Here is a 19,933-nt window from a genome sequence, read left to right on the forward strand (position 1 = left end):
CAATTATGTAATATAACAACTCTTGGTGAAGAAGTTCAGGAAAATTTAGAAGAAAATAAAAATATTAATGATGTATCTAATTCTATTGTTACAAATATTTATGACCAGGTCAATGGAAAAATATGGATGCAAAATTAAGAGATTTATTAGTAGAAAGGGTCCTATAAGAGACAACAATATAAATTTTCTTAAAGATGAAAACTCTATACATTTTTTTAGTACATTTTATATACGAAAATTATCAAATGGAAAGAAGCATGATAGAAAATGGCTAGTCTATTCAAAAGATTTAAATAGAATATTTTGTTTTAATTTGTTTCAAGTTGTTTAATTCAAAACCTAGTATAAGTCAACAAGCTAATGAAAGGACTAATGACCGGAAAAATTTTAGTGTTAAGTTTAAAAGTTATGAAACAGCTTATGAATATATTACTAACATGAATGCTTGGGTTGATTTATAAATGAGATTCTCAAAAAATAAAACAATTGATAAAAATGTCTAGGAACAAATTAACAAAGAGAAAGATCATTGGAAAGAGTATTATTGAGAATTATTGCTGTAGTAAAGAATCTTGGTAAAAATAATTTAACATTTCAAGGAAATAATGAAAAGATTTATCAAGAAAATGATGGAAATTTTTTAAGTCTAATTGAAATGATAGCATAATTTGATCACAATAACATATTCAGCGTATTAAAGATGGTGAAATTCATAATCATTATCTTGGACATAATATACAAAATGAATTGATACATTTGTTAGCACCTGAAATTAAAAATAATATTATTAAAAAAAGAGATAATTTCACAAAAAGGTATCGAATTATATGTCGTTTTGAGATAAGAGTGCTGAACTATAAATCATCTCAAACTGGGGTATCTAAGTTTCCAAAAGTCTCACTCAAGGGTACTCCGTTAGGATTTGTTGTTAAATCCTAATAGAGTACCCAAAATATCCATATTTTTTTTAGGAAAAAAAAAATGCTAGGATCTATGTGTTGGTCAGAATTTAACGAAATTTGCAAAAATACCCATACTCGAATCTTTGAAAAATTTTATAATTTATTTTAAAAAAATAAACACAAAGGTATTTTGAAAATTTTTGCAGGATTTAACAGCGAATCCAAACAGAGTACCCTTAAGTGAGACGTTTGGAAACTTGGATACCCAGTTTGAGACGTTTGCTAGTTTAGTACCCTTATCTCAAAACGGCTTATAATTCGATACCCTTTTGTGAAGTTATTCCTTAAAAAAATTAAAAATGCAAAATATTTTTCAATTATGTTTGATTGTACCCCTGAAGCAAGTCATCAAGAACAAATGTCTCTCATACTAAGATGTGTTGATATTTCAACAAATACAATCAAAATAGATGAACATTTTATAGAATTTATAAAAATAGATGATACTAGTAGAAAATGTACTTTTAATGAAATTATAAACGTAATTAAAAATCTTGAACTGAATATTAATGATATACGATGACAAGAATACGACAATGGGTATAATATGAAAGGAAAAGAATGAGGGGTGCAAAAAAGACTTCTTGATATTTATCGTAAAGCGTTTTACACATTATGTGGTTGTCATAGTCTTAACCTTGTAATAAGCGATATGGCCAATTCTTGTCCTAAAGCTATAATTTTTTTTGGAAGTGTACAACATATATATTTTTTGTTTTCTTCATCTACAAAACGATGGAAAATTTTACAAGATAATGTGTCAGGTTTAACTTTTAAGCCTTTCTCACAAACACATTGGGAAAGTCGAATTGAAAGTGGAAAAGCTATAAAATTTCAAACCCCACAAATTAGAGATGCTTTGTTGCAATTAGCAAAAACAAGTGAAGATCTTAAAACAAAAAGTGAAGCTAATTGTTTAGCAACCTATGAGATAAAGTTTTAAATTCTTATTAAGGATGACTATTTGGTATGATATATTATTTGCCATTAATACTATTAGTAAAACTTTACAATCAAAAGACATGCATATATTGATGTTGCTATAGATCAATTAAAAGGTCTTATTTTTTATTTTAAAAACTATAGAGAAAATGGGTTTACATTTGCTATGATTTCATCTAAAGAGGTTGCAACTAAAATGAAAATAGAACATGTATTTCATGAAAAACATATAATTCGTAGAAAGAAACAGTTTGATGAGATTGCCAATGACAAGACAACACAATCTGCTGAAGAATCTTTTAGAATTTATTACTTCTTTTATATGGTAGATCAAGGTATTTCTTCAATTTGGAGTAGCTTTGAACAATTTCAGATATACCAAAATATTTTTGATTTTTGATTTAATTTTAAGAAATTAAAATCACTAGATGATGATAGTATGCAAAAAAAAAAAAAAATGTTTTAATCTTGAAGGTTTTCTAAAACATGATATCTATTACGATATTGATGGCTTAGATTTATTTTCAGAATTAAAAGTTTTAATAGAAATTTTACAAATAGAAAAAAGTGCTCAAATTGACACATTAAATTATATAAAAATACTCGATTTTTTTCCTAATGCAAGTATCGCTTATAGAATTTTATTGACAATACCTGCTACAGTTGCTTTTGCAGAAAGAAGTTTTTCAAAATTAAAATTAATAAAATCATACCTAAGATCAACAATGTCACAAGAAAAATTAAATGGATTAGCCATATTATCCTACCTAATAAGTAATTTTACATCCCAAAAAAGCGAGAAGAACAAATTTTAAATAAAAGGCATCAGTTAAACTTCTCACCTAAGGTCTCAAAATATATCGAGCCGACGCTGGGCAGAGAACTGCTGTTCTTTGTCCGTATAGGGTGGTGGTGCATAGCCCTAGATTTAACATCAATTATCTTTAATGAAAGAGTGCAACACATACTCTCAATTTCTCAAATATTCACCTCCAAGTGCACACTTCTTAACGTAACAATAAAAATCACCATTAGATAAAATAACAAATGAAAATATATTTACCATACGATAGTAATTTTCACTGTCACGTCAGGAGTGAGCACTTGAGAGAATGTGTAACATTTCTCCTAATGAGAAGAAAAATAAACTTGAGGTTTTTGTCCCAGATGTGCATCTGTTGCCAAAAGGATTTCAAAGTTCCTTGCATGTACGTTCCGCAATCCAAATGGTCTTTTTGCTGCAATCAAATATTTCGAGTATTTCTTCTTATATTCTTCTGTAACCATCTAATAGTTAGACAAACTAAAGAACAAAGAAAGGGAATGTAGCTTAAGACGTCGATCATCTGACTCATTTCTTCACACATGCAGTAGTAAAGGAAGCATCACATCATAGTTTCATCTTGTTACTTCATATCTGCTTAAAATATTTAGTAATAAATTCAACAGCGTTGGTATATATATCGAAAGGCATTGAAAAGGGAGGGGGATGGAGGATTGTAAGATCAAGCATACAAAAAGATACCAATGAGTTACGTATAAGCATTAAGGCTGGTAAGAGGAAGCTCTAAAATACTTGTATGGTATTCACAAGATAAAGCTAAGTACCCAAAGAAGCATTTTGCATATCATCGTACTACATTACCCAACAAGCTGTTTGTTGAAGGCGAACTCTGATCACTAAACCAAGGATCATGCACAGAAACAGGGGAGCTATCCTTCACCTCCTCCATTAAAGCCAGACGACCATCTGCCTTCTCTGAAACAATCGATCTTTGACTCCCTGCCCCTGCTGCTTTCACAATACCACCAAATGACTTCTCACTTCCATTACGTGGTGATGAACAAGAGGATACCGCTGAAGATGCCATGCATATATTTTCCTCAAATGTTGCCCACCCACTGCGTCTGATGTGTTCCAGCTCTTCGGCCACTTCCATCATAGAAGGCCTCATGTCACTATGAAAAGCGAGGCATCTGAATGCAAGCTCAGCAATCTTGTGAACAGAATAAAGTGTCCAAGCATCCCTATTTGGCTCAAGGAAAGGATCTACTATGTCATCTATACAACCCCTCCCAATCCTATCAATAGCAAGTGCTGCCAAATTCACCTCACTATGAGGTCGAGTGAAATCGACCACTTTCAATGCAGTTATTATCTCTACTAAAACTACCCCGAAACTGTAAACATCACTTTTATCAGAAAGATGGAAGTTTTGATGGTACTGAGGATCAACATAGCCTGGAGTCCCTTGTGGGGCAGTCGAGATGTGCGAGGATTCCGTCAAGCCAAGTCTAGAAAGACCGAAATCAGCTACCTTTGATTTGAAGCTGTGATCCAGTAATATATTGCTCGATTTGATGTCTCTGTGATAAATTGGAGGATTCATGGCAGAGTGGAGATATGCTATAGCATTAGCAGTCTCAGAAGCAATTGTGAGCCGTATTGTCCATGGGAGACCGTTGCTCCTCTCTCTTTGTAAATGCTGGGAAAGAGTTCCATTAGGCATATATTCATAGACAAGGATCTGTTCACCCTCCTCTATGCAGCAACCTAAGAGGCGAACAAGATTCGGGTGGCTCACGGAGGAGAGGAGTTTGATCTCATTGAGGACTTGGTCAATACTGTTGGTATCTCTATATTTGATCTTTTTTACGGCAACCCACTCATCATTTTGAAATTTTCCTGCATAAACCGTACCAAAGGCCCCTGTTCCCAACATTTGTTTCTCAGAGAAGCAATTGGTAGCTCTTTCTATTTCTCTGTAAGGATACAAAGGAACACTGGATGTACCAGCAGCATCATATAGGAGGCGTTTTGCACTCATTTGGCTTTTCAAACAAGAGGAACGGCGCCGAACATAGGAACAGATAAGAAACAGACCAGCCATTACTGAAGCTCCAGCAACAATCCCTAAAAACAAAAGGATGTGGATCATTTTACAACTCAAAATCTTTAGGGTATACTACACTGCACAACCCCAAAATGTATAAATCCTACCAACTATTATTCACATACGTTCAGTGTGTAAGTTAAGGTGATTTGGGATGAACCACATTGCAGTTCCAATACAATCAAGCTATTGATTTGAGCCTCCTTGGATTTACATATTTCACATTAAAGTTCGGCTGTAAGGACTCCTAAGCATTTGATAGTAAGTCTTCTGATGCTTCTTGATAGTGTAAACAATGGGAACAATTCATATCAAACGCATGGAGAGAAATCTCCAGCTAAAGTTTATCTGTCATTCTACAACTTTTCAAATGCAGACATGAATGGTATATATAATGTATCTATGTATGTAACAAAGATTGAATTAAATCAGCAATGTACACAAATAAGAATAACCATTCTGATCCCATGAATTTCCAGGGCCGTTTTCCATTTTGTTCCAAGAAGCAGAAATAGAGTATTTGGCAGGTGGGGGAAGAGGATGGGAAGTTGAGCTACTAGATGTAATTTTTTGCAAAATTAGATAGGTTTCTGCAAGAAAGAAGATTTACCTCCAATGAGAACAACAACTCTGGTCGGGCCTCCACATTTGCCAGACAGGTACCTTGAAGGATTGCAATGAGGAACTAATCACATTGCAATTAATGGAAAAAGGGATTAGCAAACAAATCAAGTTTCAAATATAGTGCGATAATTTTCAGCTTAGTTACATCAAAAGGTCATGGCATTATGGAATTATATCACTTGCAAGCCAACAATTTACATCTCTACTTTGCTTCTTCCTCTTTTCTTTATGGAAAGAAAAAATGAATTTCATGTTTGTTAGATATTTGGACAAAAAAACAAAAAACTTAAATATTATCTAGCTATTTATATATTTCATTTCAAAGTCTATCTTGTTACTTTATCCAAAGATTAGAAAAAACCTTAAAACAGTAAAATACATTCACAATTAGAAAGATTTCATCATGAATATTTGTTTAATGGAAGACCAGGCCCTTATTATTTTTGTTCTTAACAAACCGATATTAGAATCCTGCTAATCAAAGTCATCTCTCCCTTTTGAATTTGTTGATCAAAGTCCAAACCTATCCAGCTTAGACATGTGCTTCCCCTAAAATCACTCCACAAACTGCTACAAGAAACAGACAAAAGTTTTGACTTCTAAAACATTATGCCTGGCAAGACCTAACCTAAACAAAAATAGAAGAACTTTCAACTCTGCAGGAACTATATTCGTGGAGATGCAATTCATTAAACCCTTTTCCTATCAAAACTCCCTCTTTAGAGTGTAAATTGAAGGAAAATACATGGACTTCCAGCTATTTTTTAACTTTTGACATGTGTTTTGGAAGACGATAAAATTATATTCTCTAATCACATGCTAACACATGTCAAAAGTTGTAAAATAGTTATACGTGTAGAATTACTCAATTTGAAAAGGCAATTGCTGATGTTTGAGTGGACTAAAAGCCAATTGCCCTATGCCAAGTCTTAGAATGGACTAAAAGCCCAAACCTTGTTAGCCCAAGGTTACTTTGGCTAGCCGGGATGCAAATGTGGGTTAAAAATCATCCACATCCGGCTATCTACTTTACCAAAAAATTTGGTAGGATGATGCAATGCTCACCAAATTTAGTAATCAAGGTTCACTCACCAAATGTAAATATATTTATATATTCTATCATTCTCTCCCCTCTCAAAATTTTTTTTTTTTCATACAAAGAATAAATAAATCATTGAGATAGAGTATTTAAATGGAATAATAAAAGTGAATAGCTAAAATAAAAATTGAAATGCAGGTGCTTTAGAAAAGTGGGTAGCTAAAATTAAAAAGAAAAATGTAATTTTTTAACTAAAATGGTAAGAAAATTTGCTCAACGAATGTAAATGATCTAACATGATCAGATCCTAGTCAATCCAGATCACGACCCAATTGGCTAAGACTTATAAATATATAAAATAAAATAAAATAAAAAAATTGGCCAAGACTAGTAGCCATTGACCGAGTCAGTTTATCTCTAAACCTACCCGTCGATTTGTCATATACAAATCAAAGGAAAGACTTTAGGACCAATTTGCCCCCTACAAAGCTTATCTTACTACATGCTCAATGAAGTAAACATGGTTATTTCAGTAAATTCAGCCCCAATACCCAAGTCCTACTTAAGACTTTACGACCGTGGACTTGACTACAGAGATTCAACTCGCACTCGCGCGTCTTTCTTTGATTGGCCAATCGCCATAACACCCCACCCAGTCGTTTACTTTACCTTAAAAAACATAAAATAAACCACAAATAGATAAATAAATAAATCGGCGAGTTGGCTCACCTTTCCGGCAACCCTCGGCACCGGAACCTTTGAACCCATCTCCGCGATACCCGCTATTACAGTGGCACCGGAAACCTTGTTTCCCGTCGGATTTCGTGACCTTCACACATTCCGAATCATCGGAGCATTGGCACTGCCCATCGAGCCACCACCCGAGCTCGACTCTCTGGAGCATGAGCGACACCGCCGATTTGTCCTGGCTCGAGTCGACCACGATCGACGATAACAAGAGCTGGCACTTGGTCGCGGTCACATTCTTGTAGCCCAGAAACCCCACGCGCTCCCCAAGCTTGGCTGGGAAGCAGCTGATATTGTCGCTCGGCCCATCGCAGCTCGACCAGTTGAACCGGTCTCGGACCGCGGGCACGACGCAGTCGTTTTGCTGGGTGGTACAGTTATGGAGGAGCAGATTGTTCCGCCGGGTCGGAGCGAAGTTATTGCCGAAAAGCGGTGAGATCGATTGTATCGTTCGGTTGCACATCTGCGGGAAATCCAAGAAGATGCTGTCTGAGGTTACGTTCAGGACTGGGAACTCGCCGATTCGGATTTTGGAGTTGTTGCAGTTTAGTCGTATCGGGCACGAGGCCGAGAACCCGAACGGGAACTGTACCGGTTTATTATCTCCGCATGAGGACACGCAGGGGCCCGATACTTCGGGTCTCGTTGAGTTTTCGGCTCTAGTTGGATAGACAGTGAAAATTGTGATAATAAGAGAGAGAATTACAGTTCTCATTCTGGGTTTAGGCCAAACAGAGTGATCATCACCTTTGTCTACTGCAAAAAGGTAAAGAACAGAAAAATATCAAAAAATGAGCTTGAGATTGAAAGTTAATAGTTGAAGAGTTTGATGAAAAACTTGTATGGATTGAGAGAAAGAGGTAGCTTGGAATTATGGGAATTGATTGAGGAAATAAAAGCTGACCCTTACGGAGCCGTTGGGACGCCATCAAACCCAATAAATGCTCTCATAGAAGAGAGGTCTCTTTTTATAGTAAATGACGAGTCTGAGCTTTTAATTCCATATTCATGGGTTTGGTCAGCTGGAAACCTCTCCATTCCCTTCAGTGCTTGTAGTAATTTGCTTTCTTCCTTTCTTTAACCCTGTGAAAGTCCATGGCTTTTGGTTCTGACTGATCAAACCTCGAGGAAGAATGACAAGCAAACCGTGTGATTTCGATGAAGAAGCTTCCTCTTTGTCACGCTTGTCCCAGTTGCCTGACATCCGTCGAATATGATGTCCATGGGACTTCTTCTGCGAGATGACGAACTTACCCTTGATTCTTGGTACAGGAATGCCCCTGTAGTGGAGTCGAATTTACCGACAAAACCCGTGGTTCGGGAACGTTGTTGAACGTTGATCGCCAGAGAGTTTTGCGTTGTGTGGACAGCATCGTACCACTGTTATTGGGTAATCTAGTTTATGATGATTGATGGGATTGGATTGGATTCTCATTATTCCCTTGACGAATTTCGGTAATTTGGCAACCAAGCCTTTTTGTTTTCTCTTTTTTATTTTTTTTTTAAAAACAAAAACAAAAAAAATAAAAAGTTAAATACTTTCTAAAATTATTAAATTAACGGATTAAAATTAAAAAGTTTTATAACTTGACACTCAACATTTAAGAATGATATTTTTTTACACGACTCGTGAATCAGATATAAAAAATTCAACATAACGAATTAAATTTAAAGAATATAACCCATTTAATTAAATAAAACATACTAAAAAATTTACCACATAATCAATATTCATTCTAACACAAATTACAACCCCTAGTAATAATTAGGACCCTCATCCGATTTGATGACGGTATGAAGGAGAGGTTTCAAGACTTTTGTGCCTATTACTAATTATAATAGAAGAACCCAGTGCTTTATTCTAGTGCCAGGACCAATTAAGAAATATACTTGGGTCGAAAGTCAACTGATTCTTGTTCGATGAATTTCCGGACCTCTCTCATATATGCCCGTTTATATTGACTTTCTGATTTAGATCAGCAGCACACTTTTAGAAGATAAATGCACCCCCGCACATGGAGCTTAGATGAGAAGCCACAATTCTTATTGGCTATATCGTGTTTGAATATACAAAAGAACCCCGCCCACCAAGCGTAATTCAGTGGTGCATATGTATTGATTATAGATGAAAAACACCTTTTGTAAAATGTGAATTGAACCAATTATCTTTTTTCTTTTTTTTTTTAAAAAAAAAAAGATGTATAAAATTGTGAGTAACAGATCGAAATAACACTTCAAATTTATTATTATTTTACTCTCTTGATGTGAATCAGCTTTTTAGCATTATTCTAAAATCTTTGACATTTCAATCCTATTGTTAAATATTAAAAATGTTACTATACCACCATTCATCTGCTGATGTGATAATGTTTACCAGTTATTGATTTCTTTTAGTAAGAGTTGATTTAAATGCTGATAGACTGATGGACACTCTAATATCAATCTTATGAGTTGAGGGTGTATAGTGTAGCATTGCTTGTTGAACATATTAAACTCAATACAAGTTCCAAAAGTTTAATCAAACTGAAAATAGTAAATTCTAGAGTTAAGGTATGAATTAAGACTTTGACTGTAATATTATGTTAAAATTATCATTGATTTCGAAAATTTAAGAAATAATTAATATTTAAATAACATATTTCACAAAAGTGTCTTTAATTTGTAAAAATACATGATAATTGTAAAGTGATTAAATCCTAATATTCTATATCAATTGAATGGGTCAATGCTCAATAGCAGCTGAATAATATTTTCGGCTTTCAGACTATAAATGAAGGATAACGTAATAAATTGACCGACATTCAAATGGGATCAATTTTAATAATTTTAATGCTCTAAACTTTTGATCAAATAGGGTTATTTCGGTAAAAACAAAAATATTTAATATTAAAGCCCATGTGCGAAATATGAAATGATCCCAAGTTTCAACATGACATACTCTTTTTCTGTTTTTTATTTTTTATTTTTTCTCCTCGTAAAATGCTCCAATGACAGACGTTTCTTTTCTTTGAGAAAGCTGTATTCCAATATAATTTGTAGAATAATACTAGAAAGATTTTTTATTTTTTATTTTTAATGTTTTTAAAAAATTGTTGTGATTTTTAAAATTATTACTAAATTAAAATTTAATAATGATTTAAAACAAAATTAATAATAATTTTAAAATTCATATCAATTACATGAATATTTCTACTAGCATTATTCTAATGAGATGTGATCTTTTGTCATATTCATTTAGTTAGCTTTACAGTTTTTTTCCTAAAAAAAAAAAAGAAAAAGAAAAAGTTGTCACGTGAGCAAAGGTGGTCAGGAGTTGTGTCTTGTGGTTGCAATGTATCATATCTCTATTCTAATTAAGATGTTATTTGTAAAATTCTTACACAACAATGTCCCCAAGGGGTAACTCAATCGGTTGGAGACCACGTCTCATAAAACAGAGGTCACTAGTTCGAATCTCACCCCTCTTGTGTGGACATGTCAAAAAAAAAAAAAAAACTCTGACACAATAATGTTGATATATCTAATATTTAAAAAAAAAAAACATAAAAAAAAAACTGTTGTGCATCACTCTAGAGGCATGAGATGGGTCTCATACTGTTGTGAAAGAGTTATTTTTCAAAATAAAAATACTAATCGTATCAATATTGTTGTGTAATTTTTGTGAAAAATTGTTGGCATCAAACCTATCACATTCTAATTTGTACGTAGCTGACCAATTCCTCAACCAATTTATTGACTTGTTTTCTTTGTTTTAGAAATTAATTTCTTGAAAAGCAATATATTGTGGTCGACATAGAAATTTTCTGTTTTTTAAATCTGGTCCCTTCCTTATGTGACCCCACTGGCCACTGCCTTTTCCCTGTGGTCCGTCTGCCGTAGAGAATAAGGTATCACTTTCGTCTTTATGTTCCAAAACAAAGATGCTAATCATATGATTAACTTTTTTAAAAATGTTAATAAAAACATAAAATATTTTATTGAAATAGAAAACGAATTGTAGACACAAAGTTTGAATTACCCTTTTTTTTTTTTTTTTTTTTATATATATATATTATGCTAAATCGCTACTTACTTTAAAAATTTAAGTTGATTAAAAAAATATTTAATTAATATTTTAATAATTATTAAGAAAGAAATTAAATAATAATGAGTTTTTAAAGTATTATTGAGGTGATGTCGTCTTTATTTAAACATTATTAAATAAAAAAAAAAAAAAAAAAAAAAAAAAAAAAAAAAGAAAGAAAAGAAAGAAGCCAATGACAAACTTATGCTTTAATATAATTTCATAAAATATGTATATCTATTTTAAGTTCAAGATAATATTCAACAATAACGTCGCCCATACAGCAGAAAAGGTTGACGGAGAGAATCCCTCAATCCCCACTACTTGTGGTAAAATTTCACGTCTCTTAATCAGTAATCGCTTATTCAGCTCTCCGATTTTATGTTCAGAACCAGATTTACCGCATTTCAATGTGTAAGGATGCAAATAGTTATAAATAGTCCCACCCAACAAGCCCAATTGTAACTTGTCTTATTTATGTCATGAGCCGGTCTGAATGGAGTTTTGTTTTGTTTTTAATTTTTTCAGATAACTTGAGACCTGATCAGACACATAAGCTCTATTAAAATCGTATTCCAGTTGTCCCCTCGAATGGAAGGTCATTCAAACAGACAATTGTAAAAAAATCCCAATATGGTCCATAACTTGAAACTTGTATGTTCCCCCTTATTTTCGGTCACTTTTTGATTGGTGGCCTTGATTTTCAAAATTCTAACACTTATGGTACAGTGTAATTTGTTAGGATGCGTTTAAAATTGCGATTTCGTAGACAATAAGTGTGATTTTAAACCAAATCACTTAAGAACTGCATTTTTAAAAATTGCGATTTGAAAACGTAAAAAATCTGCTTTTTCAAATCGCAGGTAAGAAGGTACCTTTTTAAAAACGCAAAATTTTAAAGACTAAATTACGATTTTATCAAACTGCATTAGGACTAGATAACGTCCATGGAAGAAGATAGATGGTGTATACCTGCTTTACAGTTATAAACATGTCAAAAATTGCAATTACGAAGTTATCCATGCAACCAAATAAGATTGACTTCAAAAGCGGGTGTTGAAGAAGGGGAATTGGTACAATGGGCGGTTGTTTTTCTGGGTGGGGATTTAATTAGGTCCATATGCGGCTATATATTTTATATTAGAGAACATTTATAAACTAAATAATTTTTAAGCTCGATCAGCTTGGCTCACTTTCTCCATTAGTTAAACTGAGCTCAAGCTCAAGCTCTTTGTATTAATTAGAATATAATCAGTAGAAACTTACCAAAAAATAATAATAATATAATAATCATTAGAAGCTGATGTTAGAACACACAATAATATAAAGCAGTATTACTTGACCGTTGGGGAAGCAAGTGGGACGCGGGAATGACAGAAAATGACAGGCTTGGTACAGAGCTACCTACAGCTTGCACGAGAAATGTCATCCTAATCCAATATTAATATTAAATTTTGTCACCAAAGTGGAACGTTAATTTCATGGAGATATACCAAACAGCCTCCATTAAACGTTTCAAAAATAGATTTGCCTGTTGGCACGGGCATCTTGTATGCCACGCAAAGTCGTATTCTTTTGGAGTAAAATGTTTGAATCCTTTGTTGCTTTGCCTCAAGTCACTCGGAAAAGGCAAGGCATTAAAAGCATGTGTCCAAGCTCACATCTGCCTCATATTGGGTCACTTCCACGCAGCTTATGTTTGCATTTATAATGAAAGAAATGGTACACAGAGGGTTTTGGAGTTTAATTTTTTTTTATTAAATTATTTATAAGGTTTAAAATTTATGAAATCGCTTTAATTAATCTTTAAGGTATATGTTTCGTTATCAAATCGTTCATCCGGTCCTTCCGTACATTTACCGTTAGAGTTTTTAATGAAAATTGTGACAGGTAAATATAAGACCACGTGAAATTCAATAAAATAATGTCATGTATTAATAAGTATCACTTTTAATGTTATGTATTAATAAGTATCACTTTTTCTTTTAAAAGAAGAAATAAAATTCAAAAAATGAAAATAAATAAAACACATAAAACATTAAAAAAAAAAAAAAAAAAAAAAAAGAAAAGAGAAAAAAGAAAAGTCAAGGAAGCCACCGGCCACCCCTTATATATGTTGGGAGTTGCTTTGCCACAAGTCCCTCCTAACAGAGGGACTGGTTAGGGACGGAGGTACCAATAGATTAAATTTTTATTTTTTATTTTTTAATTTTTAGTTTTTTTAAATTTTTTTTTTCCAATCTTATTTATTTTTAAGAAATTTGGGGGGCCACGGCCCTGCCACCCCCCCCCCCCCCCTCGGGCTGGCACTCCTAACAGGAAGCTAGTAGTGTAGCCAGTCATCTATTTTTTATTTCTTTGTTCTTATTTATTTATTTATTTTTGTCATGTGTTAAGTTGTGGTGATTTTTTTGTATATGTTAAGCTATTTTGTTAGGTTTCATGTTTCTTTTTTGAACTAATAGCATGTGCTATCATTGATATTGAAAATGTCCAAAGGTATACAATTTGAGAAATGAGGGACAGACCCCCCATACTCTAAGCCAAAAGGATCTGGTTTAAAAACAGCTGCCGGAGTAAAAATATCAAATCTTACCAAAGTTACATTTAAGCCTCTTTTACATTAATGCTCACTCTCAAATAAAATAAGGACGATATAGCATCTAGCTAACAAAAATTTCAATAAAATTTGAGTAATACACAAACAAGCTATACCCAAAAAACAAGAGAAATACAAAATACAAAGGCAAAAAAAAACCCCAAAAACAATCCGTCAGCAATAGGAACAGAGGCTAGCTTTGTCGGAGACGGTGGCGCATGCATGCCACGCGTCGTTACCGGTAGCACCCAGTCGCAGATCGGATGCCGTAGACCCCAGCCACAACCGTGCACGATCTGAAAAGGCGGAGCGTGGCTGTCATGTGAGCCAAAAGAGCAAAAAGCTCTTTGACGTGTGAAGACCACGCGCTGAGCACCGACGACTAACACGATCTATGCTTCCAGAGGCGAAAGCAAAGGACGACGAGGAGCATGGCTGAGGGGCGCATGTCTTGAAAGAGTCAATGGACGTGTATAGATCGGCTCCGAATATCAAAGAAAATTCGGTGAAAATCCGGCCAAAGCACATCGTTGAAGACACATACGACCGGCCACTCCCCCAAACTAGACATCTTGAGTTGAGCCTTCTTGCCTGGATTAAAAAAAAAAAAAAAAAAAAAAAAAAAAAAAAAAAAAGAAGCCCCGAGAGGGCTAGGGGAGGATCAACTACTATCGGATCTACCGTGGGGAATAAAACACCACAACCCTAATGGCTGAGTGAGACTTAACCTCCATTGAAAACATACCATGGAGGGACAAAACCACTCCATAGCCCAAAAGGACTAGGAGTAAACCACCACCGGGAGGAGGGAGACAAGGCCTTGCCTTCCCCAGCGAATCAGATATGAAAACTAAGGTTCTCTCTCTCTAAAAACAGGAGCTTCTCTCGCTAGGAAAAGGCCTCGGGCCGTAGGTTTCATGTTTCTTACAACAAGACAGAGAACAAAAATAAAAACATTAGCAAATGATTAAAAAAAAAAAAAAAAAAAAAAAAAGTTCAAACCTATTTTTACTTTTTATATAATGTGAGAATATTTTTGCAAACAAAAAACAAAATTCAAAACAGGTTAACAAACATAGCTCAGTTGGAGATTCTGAGCAAATATTTTGTGTTGGTGTTTGCAATAGGAATTGTTCAAAGGCACAATGGGGTGTTTGCAATGCTAAAGTTACCTTTTTAGCATTTTCCTTGTTCAAACAGATTATTGGTCTGGGGTTAGCATTATTGGTCACCAATCCCAAGTGAAAATTCAGTGGCTGAAATCACGCACGGAGAATTTTGAGTTACGGCCTGCTTGCCTTCAAATGCTACGTGGATAAAACGGAGACCAACGGTCACCACTTACATCACTTTCTCTTCTTTTGGGCCACCAAAGCAATCCTTTTACTCGGTCTTCTCTATATGCAGACCAAAACAGTAAACAACTAAACATCACATGTGTTTTGGGCCAGTGAATCAATTCATATCAGAATAAACGTCATGCCTTGACTTTAATTATATGCACCGCCATCGGATTGCAATTTCTTTATTCGACATGAAAGCTAGTTTTCAACTGATGTCTTCAATTTCACAAAAACAACAAATTCATCTGATTTATTATGGAGACTGGAGAGGACACAACCAGTGATGGGAAGAGAATGATTATTCAATGACTGGCAAACAACTTGAGACGAGGCTTGAATCCATGATGACCAAATACGGAATGCCAAATTTGCAAAGACATCTTAAGAGAGGATGAATATATATATTTCAAGTGGAGAGAGGGTAGAAACCTTTTTTTTGACTCCGACCTTTCAAGAGTGTCACTCCCGTTCAACTTTTTTTTTAGAACATCAAACTTTAAAAAGTGACACTATTCTTTTTAATTGTCATTCCGTTACAAGTTACACCTTCTGTTAACAATTAATGTTAAAATGGATAGAAAATGCCGCACGTGTGATATGCATGAATTTCTTTTTATTTAAACTTCTCAATATGCCTTTCAAAATTATTAAAAAAATAACTAAAAGACATGACACATTTTTCATTCAATCTGACAAACAATGTTAATAGAAGGTGTTAACCATAACAAAATGGTAGTTGAAGTGGGGGTTAAGTGTCACTTTTTTCAAGCTTGTCGGTCTAAGTATTTGAGGGGTTAAGTGTATTTTCTCCAAAATATATATATAAAAGAACACTAGGTATTTAAATTGAATTTAGAGGATCCCAACTCAGGACTATTTATCCTAATACCATAATAAATAGACAGTTGTCCTAAAAATCTATATTGATATAATATAATAAATGTAGTCATTTAATTAATATTCCAACAGCAATATTAGAGAGTTTTTACTGTAAAAAAGAAAAAAACAAAATTCTTAAACCTTAATCAAAGAGCCCAAGAGGAGTGTACCAACAAAAAAAATTGGTTTCCTGTATCCTAACTCCTAAGCCAAAATCACCACTAATTCTAGACCTTTATTTTGGGCTGGATATTTAACCTCGGCCCAATACAGGTCTAAAAAAGACAACTTGGGCTTAGGTTCACCATGGCCCAGCCCAACCCCCATCTAAGTTGAATCCGTAACTGAACGCCCAAAACATACGACCTCGTCGCTTTGGCACCTTAAACCCTAGAGCTCAAATTTCACCAGAACGAGGAAATCTGAAGCAGATAGATAGATAGGTATGTCGGATGGAGAAGATAGCGATTTGGAGGCACCCGAGGAATTGACAGCCGATCAGGTTAAGCTCTAAAGCTGTTTCAAGAAATTTATTAATGAAAGTCGCCTGGTTTTTGTTTTCTTAAATTTGCTGTTTTTGCAGGCTAAAGAACAACACGAGGAGATAAAGAAAATCGAGAAAGAAAATAAGGCCAGGTTTGTTTGGTTTCTGCTCTCTCTGTGTGTCTCTGTCTCCGTCACCAAACGGCGCTTTCATTTATTTAGGTTCTGTTTGGTTGGTTTGTTACAACGACTGTTAGCTTTTTATGGAAGGAGTTTATCTGAGTTGAGGCCAAAAGTGATTTTTGGCCTAGGATAGAGAAAACGCTTTTTCTATAACATTCAGCCATGTTGGGAAGATGAATAACCCACCTATAGTGGTAGGTTATAACGGTAGTCATGGGGCTAATATTGGTTTCTTACTATGTGAGGCTGAGCTTCATAAGCAATTCTAAGGAGCACTAGTCTTTTAGAGTGATAATGCAGATAGTTAGCACTTCCTCTCGGTCATTACAAATGATATCAGAATAACCTAGTAATGCCATGTAGTATTGAAACATTGCATGATGTGACCCTCATAAAATCGTCGTGAATTTAAGGGGATAAGATTGTAATACTCCGTCCCAGATTAGGAAGATTATTTGCTTACATAGAGCGAGTGGATTATAAAGAGGCTCATGGGTTCTAAGTCCTATATTAGTTCCTTACTAAGTGAGACTGGACTCTATAAATAATTCTAGGGAGCTCTTATTTTAACTTGACTAGTTCTTTTGGAGTGATACCACAAATGTGGCTATCGCGTCGTTACATGGATAGTCCTCTAATTATTGATGAACGTAAACTTGGCGGAAATGTGTTTGAGAAAAAGTTATGTGCTACTGTTTAAGAATAAGTTCAGTTTGTGACTGTTCTTAGGCTAAGTAATTTTCTGGCATTCTGCTTTTGATTTGAACACTGTTATATGTCTTGGATGCCCGGTTGGTGTGACTTCTTTTTGTCGATTTAGATGCTGTCTTTGCTGAATAGTTTGCTACGAAGTCGGCTTCTTTTTATCAAGTTTGAAGCTGACTTGGGTGACTTTGCGGGCTGTCAAGGCAATGTTTCTAAAGGTTGCTGTTACTTTGAGGTTCTTTATGATTTTTTTTTGTGGTACAGAGATGTTAGAACTAGGGATCCATTGTCACTCTAATGGTCATTTGTTACAATATATTGTTTATGGGTAGAACAAGGTTTGGATGATTAAAAAAAGAAAAGGAAAAGAGACGAGGGGTTATATTGCAGAATTGGGGAACATGAAAGCCCTGGATTGGATGACGAGGCTGCGTTATGTGGCTGGATCTATGGAGGAGGGAGGGAGTTAAGTTCAAATGGATAGGTGTTGTCTTTGAATGGTCTGAAGCCTAAGCCAACATTGTGGCAATGTTAATGGACGTTTTTGGAAAATCTGTACATTTTCATGTTACCTGGCTCCCCACGGAATCACAAGGAATAGATAGTAGAGAGAGGAGGTAAATTATAAAATGTTTGTGGTATGCGTGCCCTATTATTCTTCAAACACTGAATATGCAAATAACAATTCCATGACCCATATCCAGATGGGAACTAAGGTCCCTCTCACAACCCCCACAACAAACTTCCAGAGGTTGTGTAGCCAACAACTAGCAAAAAGCAGTGAAGTTGAGTAGTAGTCAAATTGGTGATCATCGTGCATGAAAAGTTACATGTTGGTGCAATTATGTGTAAATGAAAAAGTAAATAATGCAGTTAAGGCCTGCAAGTAGATGCTACCAAATCTTGATTCCCTCCCTCTCCTTTGGCGGAATTTTAGACTTTATCATTTACATACATGTTTAGCATTTTGATGGTGATTCAAAGTTATTAAAAATATTAGTAAATGCATGCAAATACATTGCTTGACAGAACTTTTCCTCAATTTAGGGTTGTCCGTGAAGGAAAAGAACGTCGTAGGCTATGGGCACAAAAGTTAACTCCACGACCATCTAGAAAAGGTGAAAGTATCCAAGGTGCAGTGGAAGATGAAACGCAGCAAGAGTCTGTGGGCAATGAGGGGATGCTTCCAGATGACATTGTTAAAGTGATTGCAGCTCGTGAGAAGTATGATCCATCTCTTCTCTCTTGGTGTGCATGAATTTGTATTAAGATCCTAACAAAAAGGGTATGCTATATCTGCAGAAAAGTTTTCTTATCAGACTCAGAGGATGAGAAGCCTGAGGTAGAGCCCACTAAAAGAAAGAAAAAACCCAAAACCTTGGGGTGAGGAGCTCTGCCTTCCAAACTGATGGAGAAGATTTCTTTTTGGGTCCACAATTACTTTCAAAATGGAATAATTTTTTTTTTCTTTTTTGAATTGGTGATTTGCAGGGTAGAAACTATTATTTTGAAGGACATGAAACCTGCTCAATGCTTGCAGAATTCCTTAGAGTTCTTGAAGAAAAGGAAAATGGAGGTATCGAGGTCATCTGCGGTTTTAAACAATTCCAACCAAGCATTGCGTCTCATTTCAAATTCTGGCTTGATTAATAAGAAGTGACAAATTATTATGTCAAGTTGTTATTAATCTGTTGTACTGATGCTATAGTTTCATCCCCCCTCTTCTCCGCATGGTTCACTGTTCTGAGGAACAATTCGAAGTAAAATTTTGTCGCGAGTAATCACACTGCTTAACGTAGCGGGGATTATACCTTTGTGAGAGATTCAGCCTAACTTGAATCTAATAATTGGAGTTCTCTACCAATTATTTTATCTCCATCAATTTTTTTTTTTTTTTTTAATATATTTTTACTGCAGGAGATTTCCAGTGAAAAAAATTACTGGAGGCAAGCCAAACTCTTAACAGAAATGTGGGTTTTCTTATGCTATTCATTCTGTATTAGCTGAATTTTTTTCCCTTATATCCACCACCTTATGTTATATTGCTTGTATACCCTGTGGTTAAGCTAACAAATGAGAGAATGTTATTGGACGGCCCTATGGTGGAATACCATTAGAAAGACCTGACTTATGCGTGAACCAAGAGGCCATATGAACCCTTTCGAGTCGGTAGAGGTCCTTGGCTGCTTAAAGGGACCTAAAAGACATGAGCAATGTTAAAAAAATATTAGAAGCGAATCTAGTGTCCCTTTAATAATGACGTGGTTTTTAAAATTATTATTTGATCAAAATGTAATAGTGATTGATCACAAGTTCATTATTAGTAACCATTAAGGTCCGTAAGTTGTCGGTTTTTCCTTTATGTTTTTTTGGGCTTATGTTTTGTATCCTTCTCCCCTTGTTTACCTCTGTTATGTTGGTGTTTGGGTCCTTGTAACTCAATACACCTACGAAATCACCTTCAATGGTG

General features: G+C 34.8%; 2 protein-coding genes across 4 annotated transcripts; one reads left to right on the plus strand and one right to left on the minus strand.

Annotated features, from left to right (window-relative positions):
- Positions 1 to 3,322: 3,322 nt before the first annotated feature.
- LOC133862653 (wall-associated receptor kinase-like 14) lies at positions 3,323 to 8,456 on the minus strand. 3 transcript variants are annotated; one of them, XM_062298498.1, is made up of 4 exons: positions 8,119 to 8,456; positions 7,191 to 7,964; positions 5,409 to 5,483; positions 3,323 to 4,818 (listed from the first exon to the last, which is right to left on the minus strand). In XM_062298498.1, exons 1-4 carry the CDS (start codon positions 8,135 to 8,137, stop codon positions 3,533 to 3,535), a joined length of 2,154 nt encoding a protein of 717 aa, XP_062154482.1. In that variant the 5' UTR covers positions 8,138 to 8,456; the 3' UTR covers positions 3,323 to 3,532. The 3 variants fall into 3 exon arrangements, with proteins under 3 accessions (XP_062154482.1, XP_062154481.1, XP_062154483.1); XM_062298497.1 differs by having other exon boundaries at positions 8,113 to 8,455; XM_062298499.1 differs by having other exon boundaries at positions 8,239 to 8,452.
- Positions 8,457 to 16,455: 7,999 nt separating this feature from the next.
- LOC133864098 (uncharacterized) lies at positions 16,456 to 19,327 on the plus strand. The gene is made up of 5 exons (XM_062300314.1): positions 16,456 to 16,594; positions 16,676 to 16,728; positions 18,511 to 18,687; positions 18,766 to 18,846; positions 18,955 to 19,327. The coding sequence occupies exons 1-5, from the start codon at positions 16,538 to 16,540 to the stop codon at positions 19,121 to 19,123; spliced, it is 537 nt and encodes a 178-aa protein (XP_062156298.1). The 5' UTR covers positions 16,456 to 16,537; the 3' UTR covers positions 19,124 to 19,327.
- The last annotated feature ends 606 nt before the right edge of the window (positions 19,328 to 19,933 follow it).

This window comes from Alnus glutinosa, chromosome 3 (assembly GCF_958979055.1).
Source record: "Alnus glutinosa chromosome 3, dhAlnGlut1.1, whole genome shotgun sequence".
NCBI classification, from domain to species: domain Eukaryota; kingdom Viridiplantae; phylum Streptophyta; class Magnoliopsida; order Fagales; family Betulaceae; genus Alnus; species Alnus glutinosa.